The sequence below is a fragment of the Xenopus tropicalis genome, chromosome 5 (assembly GCF_000004195.4).
Source record: "Xenopus tropicalis strain Nigerian chromosome 5, UCB_Xtro_10.0, whole genome shotgun sequence".
NCBI classification, from domain to species: domain Eukaryota; kingdom Metazoa; phylum Chordata; class Amphibia; order Anura; family Pipidae; genus Xenopus; species Xenopus tropicalis.
This window is the reverse complement of record NC_030681.2, coordinates 87,276,037-87,291,180: the sequence shown is the minus strand read 5'-3', so window position 1 is coordinate 87,291,180 and position 15,144 is coordinate 87,276,037. Positions and strand designations below refer to the sequence as shown.

Here is a 15,144-nt window from a genome sequence, read left to right as displayed (position 1 = left end):
CTACCAAAGCTTATGTAAAACTAGGGGTCAGTCTTTTCAGATGACTATAGATTGTGGTAAAGGTAAACTTGAAACCATTTATAATTACCTTAACAGCGCCAACACGCTCATCAAAATGAATGAAAGCATAGTCTTTTAGCTTCTTCACGCGTTCCAATTTACCAAACTGACCAAACGCTTTTTCTAAAATTTCTTCTGTAACAGTATTTGCAAGATTGCGAACAAATAAAACTTTAACCTAAAGAAAATACATGACAATAAGTAACAACGTTTAACAGTATATTAAAGGGGTAGTTCACCAAAGTTTATAATGTTAAAGAATTCCAACATTACTTGTCTTAATTTAAAAACTTTCCAGCTTTCAAATGGGGGTCACTGACCCCAGTGGCTACAATAAATAAATATTGCTCTGTGAGGATACAATTTTATTGTTACAATTAATTACTTTTTCTGTTCAGGCCTTCTTCTATTCGAGTTATTCATATCACTGCCAGGTAGCTAGAGTAATTTGGACACTAACAACCAGATATAGGTGCTGCAATTCCAAACTGGAGAGCAAAAGCAAATTGCCTTAGAATATCACTCTGCATCAAACTAAAAGTTAACAAGTCCTTTAACAAACAAGTATATAGTTGACAATGCCTATTTTACAAGTCCAGCAAATTTCATATTAACAGTTTTTAGTGTTAAGTGTTGTACAATGTACATTGCCAAACAATGAAATTACCACCTAAACTCAACATGCAAATAACTTTCTTTAAATACTATCTTTTAGACAGAGGTTAAACTGTTTAGTAGTAAGGGGTCAGTAAAAAAACAACAAACAAAAAAAAGGTCACCTTTGCCATAACTTCAGGATCTGGATCTTCAATAGGGTCTGCCCATTCCACTGTCACAACATTGCCCCACACTTTTACTTTGCCACTCATTAACCTGCGCCGGGCTTGAGCAGCAGTTTTGTGATCTTCATACTCAAGAAAGCAAAATCCTCTATTCTTTTTTTTATCATCAGGTTGATGGTATAATATAACATCAGTAAGTCCCTCTGAAAAAAATTACACATGCAAAAGTTATAGTAGTTTAAATCAAGAAACTCCCCATCAGTAAGTCATTTGTGTGTGTGACATGTTGATGCAAGTACTAAAGTATAAAAACCAAATAAACTGCTGATGGCTTTAATGTATGAGGAGTGGAAGGTGGAAATGGAGTCTCATTCCCCTCTGGGTTCTATAGGTATATATCAACTGCACTGATGTCAAAGTACACCACACACTAACCTGTTACTTTGCTAAATTCTTCAACAATTTGTTCCTTGGTTTTACTTTTTGGAATTGACCCAACAAAGAGTCTGTTATTGGCAACAGAGATACACACACCAATGTGCTTTCCAGGTCGGATCTCATGGTTATTGTACTGAAGAGAGAAACGTCAAACATGTAAATTAGGTCAATTGTACATCAATTTATGCAGAATAGAAACAGACTGCAAATACAAAGCAGAATCAGTTAATTTCCTTCCATTTTAAATTCCTTAAAATTAATTGACTAAGTGAATCCAGCATACATGTTTTGTATAATACGTTTAGCTACAATTTAACACCCACCAAGAATTAATCTATTACCAGTCACATGAGAAGGGGTAGGATAAAAAGAAACATTGCCTACAGAGAAACCTGTTAAGAACCCAATATGAACCCTACTGAAGTTGGATCCAGTGTTACTGGTTGTCCAGAAAAGGTATCAACCACTCATATGTACGAGTATGTCGAAAATACATTTGTTATTTTTTAAAGCTTAACTTCTAGAACAGCTAAAAAAGGACCACTGTGCATTTACACTTTCTAACTTATCTATAAGTACCAGTTAGTTTAACTAGAGATACGGAAGTCTAAAAAAAAGTGCAGGACAAACTGACTGTTAAAGTGGGGGTAGTTCCACCTCCCAATTTTGTAGGAGCCTTTAAGGTAAATGGATAAGTAAGCCTTTTATCATAGAAGTCCTAAAAAGACTCTATACGGCCCCAGAACATACCTTTCCCTCTGCACTCCGTCTCATGTAGATTCTGTATCACAAGCAGTTCAAATTCAGCTCTCAGCTACTTCCTAGTCTAATGTGAAACTCGGTCTGTCTTTTTTGACCAAGCTCTGACTGTGAAGATGGTCAAAGGGGGGACGGAGCTTCACACCAGACTAGGAAGTAGTCAAGCGTTATTCTGGGGGCAACAGTCATTTTATAGAAAGAAAAAAGGTTTACTTATTCTTTAAGAGAAGTGGGCATTTTATCAACATATGCTATTGTACAAAATTAGCAGAGTTCTAAGTCAGACTTCATAAAGCAATTTGGGGGAAAAAAAAATGACCACAAGAACATCGCTCCATAAATTTTATAGTCTTCAAAGCGCATATACACAGACCGACTGACCTCTGTCTTAAAATCAGTTTTAGAAAACCAATTTACAGTGAGCTCCTTTACATACCAGCTTAACAGCTTCCTGAGCAGCTTCTTTTGTACAGAATGTCACAAAAGCATATCCCCTATTTAAACCAGTCAATGGATCCATCATTAAGCGGAGATCCCATATTGATCCAGCTTTTTCAAATAACGGGACAAGCTCATCTTCAAAGAGATCTCTAGGGATTTTCCCCACAAAAATCTGCAAAAGAAAATTTTTAGTGATTTGCTTAAACAAAAACAAAAAAAAACAAACAATGCCCATATGTTGCTTGATAGGTCTACTTACTTCTGTTCCAACTGATGGCTGCTGTCCAGTATGCACAAAATCTGGAGGTGGACCTCCATATTTTCTTTGACCTGTTGTCACATCAAGTGTGTACCCTGTTCTTTCCAGCAGTGCCTAAAAAAATAAATGTATATAAAAAATATTGTAACAGCTTACCACTAGGTATAAATGTTTCTATACAATGAGTGAAATTATGCGCAAACATGAAATTTAAGGGACATTATCTATTCTTTAAAGAAGCAGCCATCTCAGAATCTTTATAGGAACTAATGCCCTATTACAACATACATATTACCAAATAGAATAGAAATGGAAATACTTTAGGGAAACAAATTCCTCTAAAACATGACATCCAAAGGGGTATTCTTCTAGTGCTTTATTGCACACACTGCAAAAACAGAAAAATGTCACCCAAACACTTTTACACATGGCAACTCAGACTCCCAAGCGATTATAGTGTGCAGTCAATCATAAGAGCTTACAGGCAGATGTGAGCCAGCTACAGAGTGCACACAAAAACCAGTTTTGCAGGCTTCTAGTAACAGTAAGAATTTAGTTTTACTTAGTTTTTTTCTGCAATAATACATTGTGTACAAAGTTAATTTATACTAGCCCCCTGAGTTTTCCAAATAGCATGTTTCTGACACTTAAAATAATGCATCCACCACCAAGCAAGATATTTATCAACTGAACAAGCTGAATACAACTTGATTCAAGGTGTTATCTGGGAGATTAATTGCTCTGTGGACAGGCAATATTACATTACATTAACATTTATTTATAAAGCGCCAACATATTCCGCAGCGCTGTACAATAAGTGGGTTACATACATTGGACATACAGAGTAACATATAAAGCAATCAATAACCGATACAAGAGGTGAAGAGGGCCCTGCCCAAAAGAGCTTACAATCTATAGCAAGAAAAGCTTCCCACACACAAACAGCATTCACCTTGACTGTTTTTGTCACTAAGGAACATAAAAGTCAATGTTTCAAAGTGACAATCCTGAGACCTTTGGGGTATATCAGACTGTTTTGTTGCCAGCTCACAAAAGTATCAATACGCCAAGAAACAAAATGGCCAGATTTGTGCCATGTGGTAAAGCCCTAATGGGCAGAAAGCATCAAATCTATAATAATTTTGCAGAATAAAACCAAATTTAAGTTTAGGCAACACCCCAACATAAGTCATGATACATATCAATAGTAATGTGTGTAATATAACTAAACACAGTAGTATCTCTTGTTAACATTCTCTGCATTGCTGTTGCCTGTACTTAATGCAGGAGCTCAAAATTAATCAGCTGCTTAAAAAAGAAAAAGCTAAAGCTTGTTATACAAAGCTTCATCAGTATGAGGTAAACACCTATATCATCTAACAACTGATTTGGCCACCCAATTTATCCATCTGTAAAAAAAAAACTAACATTCAAGAGTATACTTTGTTGTCAGTGCTTCAGTTTTGTCTGGTTAACGCAAACAGCCACTATCCATTTTATTTTTATGGCGGTTACTGCAGCATGCTCTTTACACTACTGTAGGATAACAAGGTAAGTATAAAGAAAATATTGTTCAAAATAACACTGACCAGTGTAGTTTGAATGGTCTGTCATAGCTAGAAATGCAGCCATAAAATAACTACCTTTTACTACAATACACTATTTGAGCATATAGTCCCTTAAAAATGAGAAACTCTTCCAAGTCCAACCTTCTCTAACTAGGCAGTACATGTACCATTGGGGACTTTAGGAACATTACGCTCACCAAGGTTCAATCATGAAACTTAACACTCTGATGCTCTTATTTTGAAAACCTTTTTCATACAGAATAGTTTAAGAGAGTTTGCAGAGGTTTTCAGTCTTTTGGTTAAATATTGGTGTAATATGAGGCAACACTTAAAATCGGGCTATGTAAAATTCAGGTTTCAATGTATACTAAAACCCTATTTCAGTGTTCCCCTCAGGCCTTTATCAATGGGCGCATCACCCAGCATTTTTTCTCGGTCACCCAGGTCCACACCCACCACACGGAGTAAACTGGCATAAGTGCAGTCCTATCAGTTTCTCAAATAACCAGAACACTTCTCAGTTCAGTTATAGCTACAGGAATTGAGATGGCAGCAAATAAAACTTCATTCCTAATTAACATTCATCATATAATCTGATGGGTATCTAGAAAATCAAAAGCATTTTTTCCCATAAATCTCATTGGGACCTCCTGTCCCAACTCTTGTGCCCCTAGAAGGGATAGAATCACAGTACAGTAACCACAAAGTATGAAACACTGGTGGAGGCTTTGTTTAAGAAAACTTGATCCTGGGAGTCTCCATGCTGTCCGGCAGAAAGAAACTGGTGACACATGAGCCATTAATAGAGTGCACCATAAGCGCAAACCTATCTTCCTAAGATGATACGTTCATACACATAGCGCCCCATAAATAAAGTAAATGGTGTCGTCCATATTTTGCTTATAGGGACACTGTCCTCAACCTTTAAGTCTGAAATGGTTTTTTAAACACACTATGGTGTTAGGATATTTAAACACCTATTGTTAGTCTGTCTAACATGTAAAACATTTTACAATTATTCATCAGTTTAAAGATGTGCAACACCTATGATTGTAACAAACATTATGACATTACATATCTCGGAAAGTGTACCTTTATTTTGGACTCATCAGGCCCTTTACTAGAATCAGCCACTTTGGTCCCTTGTTTTTCCCTCTGCCTGTAGGTCTTCATAACTCCACATAAAAAGGCACTTTTATTCTAAAAGATATGCAGGTTTAAAAACAATCTTGTTAAAACACTCCTATTAAAAACATGTTCAGCATTTCAAAGAACATTCAAGTATGTTTTGCCAGTCGAGATTAACACAAGCAACTAAATACAACCAATCTACTACTACATAACGCCTTTTACCTGTACATGCGAAAGATCACTGTCCTTAAACTGCTGAAGCACAGCTAGTGCACCTTCTTCATTAAACTCCTTTAAAGCCTCTATAGCTCGTTCATCTAAATCACTATGTGTAACTAAACCTATAGAAAAAACAAAAACATTTTAAATGGCATGTAATTCTATATAGCATAACACATACAATTAAGGACATTTTTGCACAGTGCAATTTAAATTTTGAGGTTTTGTCAGTATTATCCTAACTTTATAGGACACAAAATACTGGCTAGTAAATCATGTAATAAAACAAACTAACCCTATAAACCCACAATTATGGTTAACTTTCCTGGATTTGGCAGGTTGTCTACTATAAATTGGACTAAGACTGCTTTCAAATTCAGCAAAATATTAGTCTATCATTCATTTTTAATCTAGTTTGCAAATGGTAATGATTGTTTATTGGTACATACTATTAATTTGTGCTAAAACAATGTTGCTGTGTTGACTGCAAACATGAAATAAAACTGTTTTGGGGATTCATTGGGAGTGTTTATCCTGGTTACAAAGCAAATGTATCAACTCTACCAAAGCAGACCAGTTATGTACGGATTTGAAAAAAGTCATGCCAAACAATGTGTACTTTGTACACCTGTCAGGTTTATCAAAGATATGATTACTGCAGTGATATAACCTAATTTGATATCTAAGCAGAAGGAATTCAAGATAGTAGTGTCAGAAGTTATTTTCATAAGGATGCCTTGTAGCCACAAAACTACATTATAACCAGCAATTTCATCCAATGAAAATGACAGAAGTAAAACTACTACTAACTCATTGTAGCCAGATATGTCTTCATTAACCTCCTCAAGAGATTCAGTGCAGACAAATTCTTACTGAAAGCTGGTTGGGCAGAGCATTGTATTTGCCAAAGTGCCAGGTTTTATTGACTTTTGAAATACTACTAGAACGGGATAGTCACTGTTCCCCCACCACCAAATTTTTGTTTTTGTGGGGAGAAAACAGGGCATCTAGGAGTATATAAAAGAGCAAAGAATCATTATTACAAAACGACAGCCTAACTGACCTGCAGGTTGTGACCCTCCTAGGCACTGCTCAATGCCCCCTAACAGCTTTCTGGTTGCCAGGGTAAATAACCCACAAAAAACTGGCATTTAAAATAGTAGAAGTAACACAGGGGTTAACGGATTTTGAGAGTTGCTGGCCATGTAAAAAAAGATATCCAGTTATTCAACAAAAACGGATTTTAGGAGTAGTACCACACAAGGTGTCACAACATACACTTTTGCTGAAAATACATTCTGCCCATTCCCCTGAACAAAAAAAAATATCTAGAATTAGAATCTAAAAATGTAATTATGAATCAGTAACACAACTCTATTATATACTCACTAACTCCAGTGTAATCAATGGAGTTTTAACAGTTCAACTGAAGAAACAGCTCTGTATATAAAACATTTCTTCCCTTCTTTGTTGCGAATGCTTTGATTACAAACACGCAAAACATTTATCTGTACAATGATAAGTAATCTAACTACCTCACATGAACCAGGAAAAAAAGAAACAGGCAGTACCTTCAATTTCTCTGTTTGCCCTGTTTAGCTAGGGGGAAGAAAAAAATTATTTCTTACTTAAAAGAATAGGCACAAAGTATGTTCAGCAGCAGTCCTATTTAATAAACTCATGTTAAAAATGGCATGCGCCCCCTTTAAGTCAATGTCAAATGATTTGGTTTTTTTTGTTGCAAGTAGTCTACTACAATGAAGATGTGCTTATACTAACCTAATTTAAAGGGACATTGACTTTTATCATCCAAATGAACACCTAGTCCAAAACGATTAATGAGCACTGGACAGGTTGCTGTGCACTTCCATAACTGAAAGTGGGCAGACCTCCTTAGCAGTAAGAATACAAATCCATGAGAAGATTTTGATTGTATGTAGTAGTATACCTTTGAAGGATCAACATACCTGCTTTTCAACATTAGTTCAACAGACATGGCTTGTGCTGAACATACTTTTTTGCCCATTTTAATTATGAAATTCTTACACAACAAAGGGAAAATTTGAAATTGCAAGTTACATCCTACTTGCTGTTCCATTCTAATTGGGTGTGTGCTAAAGACACTATTGTATTAATATCTAGAGTGGTTATTTTTAATAAACAGTGCAAACTGTAAAAAGCCATACCTTCCTGGTTCTCTATAGCAGTTATGGGATAAACAAGTTGTTAATTAAATCATTTCCAGGTAAACCACCTATATTTTTAACTTATATGTAAAACTGAGACCACTTCAGTTAGGATCAGGGGACTGATTACTGGAATACCAACAGTGGTATAACAAAAAAAAAAAAGTTCCCTTACCATTTTTAATATCCTAAAAATCAACATTTCTTATTATAAAGAATAAGCAAGACACCTGACCAAATCTTAGCTTGCATATGTGTGTAGAAGAGTGCTCCAATAAAGTCTCCAATACATACACAAGTGTTGTCGAGCAACAAAATGTTTTTATAACACTGGTTTCCTGAAAAAAAAAATCTATTTGCAATATCCCTCACAAACATCTTCATTACATATTAGTGTTATTACAAATAAGACTATGAATGTACCCAATAATGTACACGGAACATTTCAGACTTAGCAGTGAAGAATGTGTTGCCAAACTCTGTTCACTCACATCAGCATTAAAGACTGTAAATAAAACATCTAAAAACTGCCTGCATGGTACACAGGGCAACAGTGCCTTTAAAAAGAAACACACATTTGCATAGCTTTTCTATATAGCAGGAAGGGTGTGTAGGTATAAATATGAAGCACTGTAAAAATAAAAATATGAATGTCTAATGCGGAGGCAAACCTGGGTATGTACCAGAGGCAGAAGTAAACAGCCCCTGTGTATACCCAAACAGTCACTGTGGGGTTCAGACGGTGGACCAATGGAAGCCTGAAACAAACATCCCATCCCCTTACTTTATCATGCAGACATTACTAAGTGAGAGGCACCTAACAGAGTTCAGGGAGACTACAGCTCGGACTGACTACTTCAAAAGCAGGCATCACTTACTTAGCAACCCCCACCCCACCCCAAAAAAAAGTTATTTGGGAAGGCAAACAATGAAACCATGGAGAATGCATCTTACACAGAAGACCAGCTTCTCCCCCAGGGTTCTGGCAAAACAGGCACCTTGCTAAACTGAAAATAAATACCCACAAATCCACCAGTTCCATTTGGTAAGAGACCTGGCCTTTTTCACATAACGAACACTATTTGGGGGATTGACCGTATGTTTTAAAACCTATGGACTGCACTATATAGCAACGCAAAATATTTTATACACCCGGGGCACTAAAAGGGCTGGGAGGGGCACCAAAATTATATCTGCAGTTCCCATAAAGTTTGGAAACCACAAAAAGTTGCTCAATTTAGGTGCAATCCAATGGTAATGAAAACCTCCAAACTAGAAGTGTGGTTTTTGCAAGAACCAAGTCTTACCTGAAATGTAAATTTCATCTAGTTTTTCAGCAACTTTCTGTGGTAAACCAGCATCAAGCAAAGTCTGCATATGCTCTGATTGGGCAACTGCAGCATAAGTATCCATGGGCTCTTCAGTACCATTCCCATTTACATGTTCAGCGGCCATATCTGCAGATATCTGTATAAATGCAATAATCAGCATCAATGAGTGAAATGACTGGCATATGTCATGGAGCTTACATGCAACAGACTAGTTATTAAGAAGCCACTAAAAAATTCATATATGGCAGCAACAATAAGACAGACCTGACTTGAACCTTTTTTGTGTGCAGAAGATCAATGGAGTTAGAACAATATACCTCAAAATCTGTGCTGTACTGCCTAAAAAGACAGTGTGTCCAACTTAAAGCCCAAGTAATCAAAAGCCATTATATGATCTTGCTAATATAACTTCAGATGGGCAAAATCGTCACCGCTGAAAGAACAATTGCACTTGACACAATCGCCATAAAATGGCTTTCCATTTGTGTTGCAATCATTTTGCCAGTGATAGAGGAGTTTGGCTGCATCAGTCTCTGGGCGCTACGATCTGAGCAGATACCATTCATCTGGTCGGAAGGAAATGCATTAGTTGTGCGAGCACACTGAGGCAACCTGGGGCTATTGTGCGTGGTATGGTGTCTAACTTGCCGAAAGGCTGGACATGGCGACATGAATGAGTTTTGGGAGGTATACTGGGCCCAGCGTGTGCGGATATTAGGGAGACTACTCTTTCCCGCCCGCCTTAGTTTTCCTATGCACAGAGGGAACAAAGCGCCTGTTCCTTCTCCCCACCCACAGGGCGCTGCGAGGCCGAGCCGGGAGCTCCAAACACGTGCTCAGCTCAGGCAGCGGCAGGCGGGGGGCCTGGCCCCACACACAATGCCAGCAACCCAGCGCAGCCCTGCCGCTTCCACACACCGTTCCAGCATTCCATTGGTGGCTCCCCAAAACCTACAATCCGATGCACATACACTCGCCCACACACGTGACAACCACATTTATAGTAGGCCCGAAAAGCAAAGAATGTAGCAAAGGAACGCAAAGCGATCACGACACTGGCATGCAAAAGTTGCAAAGTGGATGTTGGGTAATGTAGTTTAACACTAACTAGGGGGTTGGCAAACCACGCTGCGTTTTGACTACTCCATTAACCTCTTCCGACAAAATCGCGCACTGGTCCTAACCAGATCGCAAAAGAACGTCGAAAAGCCAAGCATACAATTAATGCGGATTCAGCAAGATTACCCGGCTCCGCCATGCTTCCTCCCATCCCCAGGAGCAAAAGCAGTGGGCTCGGGCCTCGGAAGGCACAGGCCGCGCACATGTACTCCTGCAAATGGCAGTCGCTTTCACTTTACTTCTCAGCCCAAAAGCAAGCACGATCAGAGCAGCTGCCGCTCTAACGCGGGGAGCGGGGCTCCTACTAGAATGAGAATCACCCACAAAAGCCGGCTCGGAAACACCAGAGAAAAACGTGCGGCCATCTCTTCCATACATCTAGTCGGGCCTCTTACCTCTCCCGATGATTCCGGGCTCGGGGGCTGTTCTCTCCGTTGCAGGCTGCCTTCCTTCTGCCGTTCCCCTTCCTTTCTCTCCTCACTCTAGCCGACGAACGCGCCCCTCGTGTTGCAGCAGCTCCCTTGTCCGGCGGAGTGTGGCTGTTGTAAAATGGCGGCCGTGAGAGAGCCAGGCTCACGCCGCTGCCAGCCAGTCCCACCCCTCCTCCGTGCACGCGCCGCGGGGCACTCCTGGAACGCGCACAGCACAAAGTGCGCGCTTCACTCGCCGTCAGGGTTTCCTGGGCTACCCCTGCAATAGTCAAACCTAGACTTCTGTTATGGGCGGAACCCTCCAACCCTGTGGAACCGCCCAGGAAACCCCGGAGATATCCTGTCTCCTGAAAGTAAAGTAGCATTCGTCCCAATTACTGGTGGCGCGCAAGGAGACTGCTTGAGCGCGCTTCGTGTTAGTCACGCATGCGCGTTGGTACTCTTTTTTTTAGAATTTCTTGCCCGAAGAGGAGTGTGCATGGGTGTCAGATTTTATTTAATATCGGCACAGTGTTCATGTGCCAGTAAACCATTTATTGAAACGATGCTGTGTAAACAGCTGTCTTAAGTTAAATACTTCAAATGTCTGTCATTGTTTGGGGGTGGGGGGATGGATTCAGTGGTAGATATCACATTGCAGCAGGTCTACTGCCACAGCCTATTCTGGGTGGATATTGTATTTACAGTTGTTGCCTTTATATATGTAAATGTGCGTCAAACGGTAATCGTTTTGTATGTTATGTGGTCATAAAAGCTTGGTTGAGTTATGTGAATATTCCATAGCAGTAGTATGAGGGAGTTATGCAGATGTGCTGTTTGGAGGTGGACACATGAGAAAAGCATCACCCTGCAGCTTTCACTACTCAAATGCCCTGTAAATTAGGCTGGGACTAGATCAGCAGAAAGGGAAGGAGGATGAGCAGGATAAGCCGAATCAGCGCTGAGTTTGTGACAAACTAGGTTTAGGAAAGACATCACAGATCCATAGTTCAAAATCCAGGGCAGTGGTCAAGCACTAGAAGCAGAGGCAAGATTAAGGCCATTAGAAGTAGGAATTACACATACATACTTGGTGCCTGATGTCATTAAAATGGCATAGTGCATGTGCCAAAACAGCAAACACTTAGGGGCACATTTACTTATCCCCAAACTCTCCGAGCGTCGTTCGATCGGTTCAAATGTATTTTTCACGACTTTTTTCGGCATTTTCGCGACTTTTTGACGCTTGCGCAACGTATTTTTAGCACGAAAAAATCAGATCGGATTTGCCGCTGTTTACGAAAATTTAGAGACTTTCGGGTCGCCAATACGATATTATCGTGATTAATACGATTTTTGCATAAGCATTTCCTTGATATTTGCGATCTTCAGACATTTTCGTTTCGAATCCGAATTTTTCCCATTCGGGATTCAAACTCGTGTTTTGATAAATCTGCCCCTAAGATGTGATCACAGGACACCATGTGTCCTGGCTATCTCCTCTTGGATGAACCAACGCCACCTAAAACTTAACCTAGCTAAAACAGAGCTCATGGTCTTCCTGCCCAAACCTAGCCCTTCTTCTCCATTCACCATCACTATTGACGGCATGTCCATTAACCCTGTTAATTCAGCTGCCTTGGGGTTATCTTTGACCAGTCCCTCTCCTCTAACCATATTAATAAAACTGCCAAAAACTGCCGCTTTTTCTTCCGCAATATTGCCAAGATATGCCTCTTTCTTTCACAAGTAACAGCTAAAACACAAATCCATGCCCTTATCCTTTCCCATTTAGATTACTGCATTCTCCTACTAACCGGCCTCCCAGACTCCCACCTCTCTCCCCTGCAATCAATCTTAAACTCTGCTGCCAGGATCCTCCTGCTCTCTCCTAAGAGGAAACCTGCTCAGCCCCACTTAAAGGAAAAGTAACACTAAAAATTTTTAACTAAAAAATCTTTTCTACCCTCCCCCAATAATTGCCCTATCCTGAAAACCATTTGTTATTTTGAATGCTTTAGTAGAAAATACCTGTAAAAAACTTGGCTTCCGGTCATTTGAACAAAGGCGATAGGGCGATGCAGGGAAAGTTTCAGGAAAAAGTTGCGCCTTTTTCGTAGCGTTAAAACTTAAAAGGTGCGACGTTTCGCGCAAGTTTTAACACTACGAAAAAAGCGCAACTTTTTGCGCAAGTTTTAACACTACGAAAAATCGCCAGATTTTGCGCAACTTTCGGAATGGCTACGAAAAACTCGCGTTTTTTCGCACAAATCGTATTGGTAACGAAAAAGTCGTAAAGACGCCGAAAAAATCGCAAAAAATACGAAAAAGTCGCAAAATACCGATCATTACGAAAAAAACGCAATTGGACGCATTCGGCCTGTTCGTGGCTTAGTAAATGTGCCCCTGTGTAGGAGATAAGATGCTGCGAAGTGGAAGCTTTGAGGGGATTTTTGGAAATGTCATCAAAATTGCTAACTTTAGAAAAGCTGTGTGGCTTGGTACTTTAGAGTAGAAAGACATTGGTACCCATTTTAGATTCGGGGGAATGTGTACATTCCAAAAATATATGACTTTCTGGGGTGAGCGTACTTTTTACTAGCTTTATCCCACATAAATGATGTAAATGTGTTGATTTTGCTGGAGCTGAAATAACAGAAATGATTGATCATATGGGGATATGTTCACATTGGGGCCCCTACATGCCACATACTTAGGTAAACCTATACATATTGGGCATCAAACTGTTCAGTGGACCCCTGGCATTAAAATTTAGGGTGTTTTATCTTGGTACCTAACACTATGTGGGAGATAAGATGCTGCAAACTTGAAGCTTTGAGGGGATTTTTGGAAATGTCATCAAAATTGCTAACTTTAGAAAAGCTGTGCGGCTTGGTACTTTGGAGTAGAAAGACATGGGTACCCATTTTAGATTCGGGGGAATGTGTACTTTCCAAAAATATATGACTTTCTGGGGTGAACGTACTTTTTACTAGCTTTATCCCACATATAATGATGTAAATGTGTTGATTTTGCAGGAGCTGAAATGACAGAAATGATAGATCATATGGGGGTATGTTCACATTGGGGCCCCTACATGCCACATACTTAGCTAAACCTATTCATATTGGGCATCAAACTGTTTAGTGGACCCCTGGCGTTCATATTTAGGGTGTTTTATTTGGTTACTTTATGACCTGTTGGAGATAAGATACTATAGACTGGAAGCTTTGAAGCAATTTTTTTTAAAAATCACAAATTTTGATAAAAACCAATAACTTTAGGAAAGCATTGCGACTTGATAGTTTGGAGTAGACAGACAGTTGTGCCTATTCTGTATTCCCCAGAATCTGTTCTTTCCAAAAATACAATTTTCTGGGATAAACCTTCTGTTAGTGGAAATTTTGTCTTTGAAATCTAAAGTATGCAGCTTTCTGGAGCAGTGCTTTGGAAATTTGGTAGTGTACTGCTGGGAGTTTTTGACCTATACAAGTGACAAATCTCCATAAAACTATATATATTTGGTATTGGCACGTTCACGAGACATGGGACTTTCCAAATCAGTTGTATATTCGTGCATAAAATAATTTTTGTTTCTAGTATGTGTGTTTATATTATGGAAAATTAGACATTTAGAAGCCTATATCTTGTTACAGAATTGGAATTACACAAAAATTCTACCATATTTTGAAAGCTTAGGTTGTTCTGAAAAAAACGATATATTGTTTTCCTGGGTAAACTAAAAGTCCCCCCGAGGAAAGGCCCCTAAAGTGAAACAGTGCAAAATGTTCAAAAACTGTCTGGCAATACAAGTTCCGCTTTGACCAAAACAGCTGGCAGTAAAAGGGTTAAAGGGCGTCAACCCCAAAAATAATTTTTTGCATAGTAAAAGAAAACATAATTCAAAGCAATTTTCCAATATGAAATAATTAAAAATTTGTAGCGCTTTAAAAGTTAATTGTAAATGTAATTGCTATTGAAAGCAGCATTTTCTGAACTCCTGGTTGTTATTTGTTAAACAATGTTGCAAGTGCCAAGTCTGTCAATCTGCTGCCTTGTGTTACATTGTTTCAACGGAGCCACCAGAGCAGAGAATAGAAAAGGACAGGCAAACACTGCTTTTAATAGCATTTATATTGTTGTCTTTTATTAGGCAAAAAATTATATTTTGTGTTGCCTTGTCCTTTAAACCTTTCTATCTCACTGCTCCTTACCTCTGGAACTCTATCCCTGAATCCCTCCGTAGGGAACACTCACCCACTCTCTTTAAAATAAAACTCAGATGCTACCTTCTGGAGCGCTAAAACATTATTTTGCCTGGTCCTGCGCTTAAGGGCAAATGCCCATACCTGGTGCACTCTTACCTTCCAATTTGTGCCTGTATGTTACCCAGATTGTAAGATCTACAGGGCAGGGACCTCCTTCCTACTGTGTCTCATAC

At 39.1% G+C, this 15,144-nt stretch overlaps 1 protein-coding gene across 8 annotated transcripts in view; it reads right to left on the bottom strand.

Annotated features, from left to right (window-relative positions):
* syncrip (synaptotagmin binding cytoplasmic RNA interacting protein) overlaps positions 1-11,060 on the bottom strand; it is an 18,719-nt gene extending 7,659 nt beyond the window's left edge. For 7 of the 8 annotated variants that reach the window (XM_012963512.3, XM_012963513.3, XM_012963514.3 and 4 more), the window contains exons 1-9: positions 10,689-11,059; positions 9,151-9,310; positions 5,661-5,779; positions 5,400-5,507; positions 2,740-2,853; positions 2,476-2,652; positions 1,278-1,413; positions 840-1,045; positions 89-238 (exon numbers count right to left, since the gene is read on the bottom strand). In XM_012963512.3, coding sequence (XP_012818966.1) covers positions 89-238; positions 840-1,045; positions 1,278-1,413; positions 2,476-2,652; positions 2,740-2,853; positions 5,400-5,507; positions 5,661-5,779; positions 9,151-9,298 — 1,158 coding nt within the window. In that variant the 5' untranslated portion in view covers positions 9,299-9,310; positions 10,689-11,059. Of the gene's footprint in view, positions 1-88; positions 239-839; positions 1,046-1,277; positions 1,414-2,475; positions 2,653-2,739; positions 2,854-5,399; positions 5,508-5,660; positions 5,780-9,150; positions 9,311-10,688 lie in introns of all 8 variants that reach the window. The other variant, XM_004914531.4, reaches the window with a different exon arrangement.
* Positions 11,061-15,144: the final 4,084 nt, after the last annotated feature.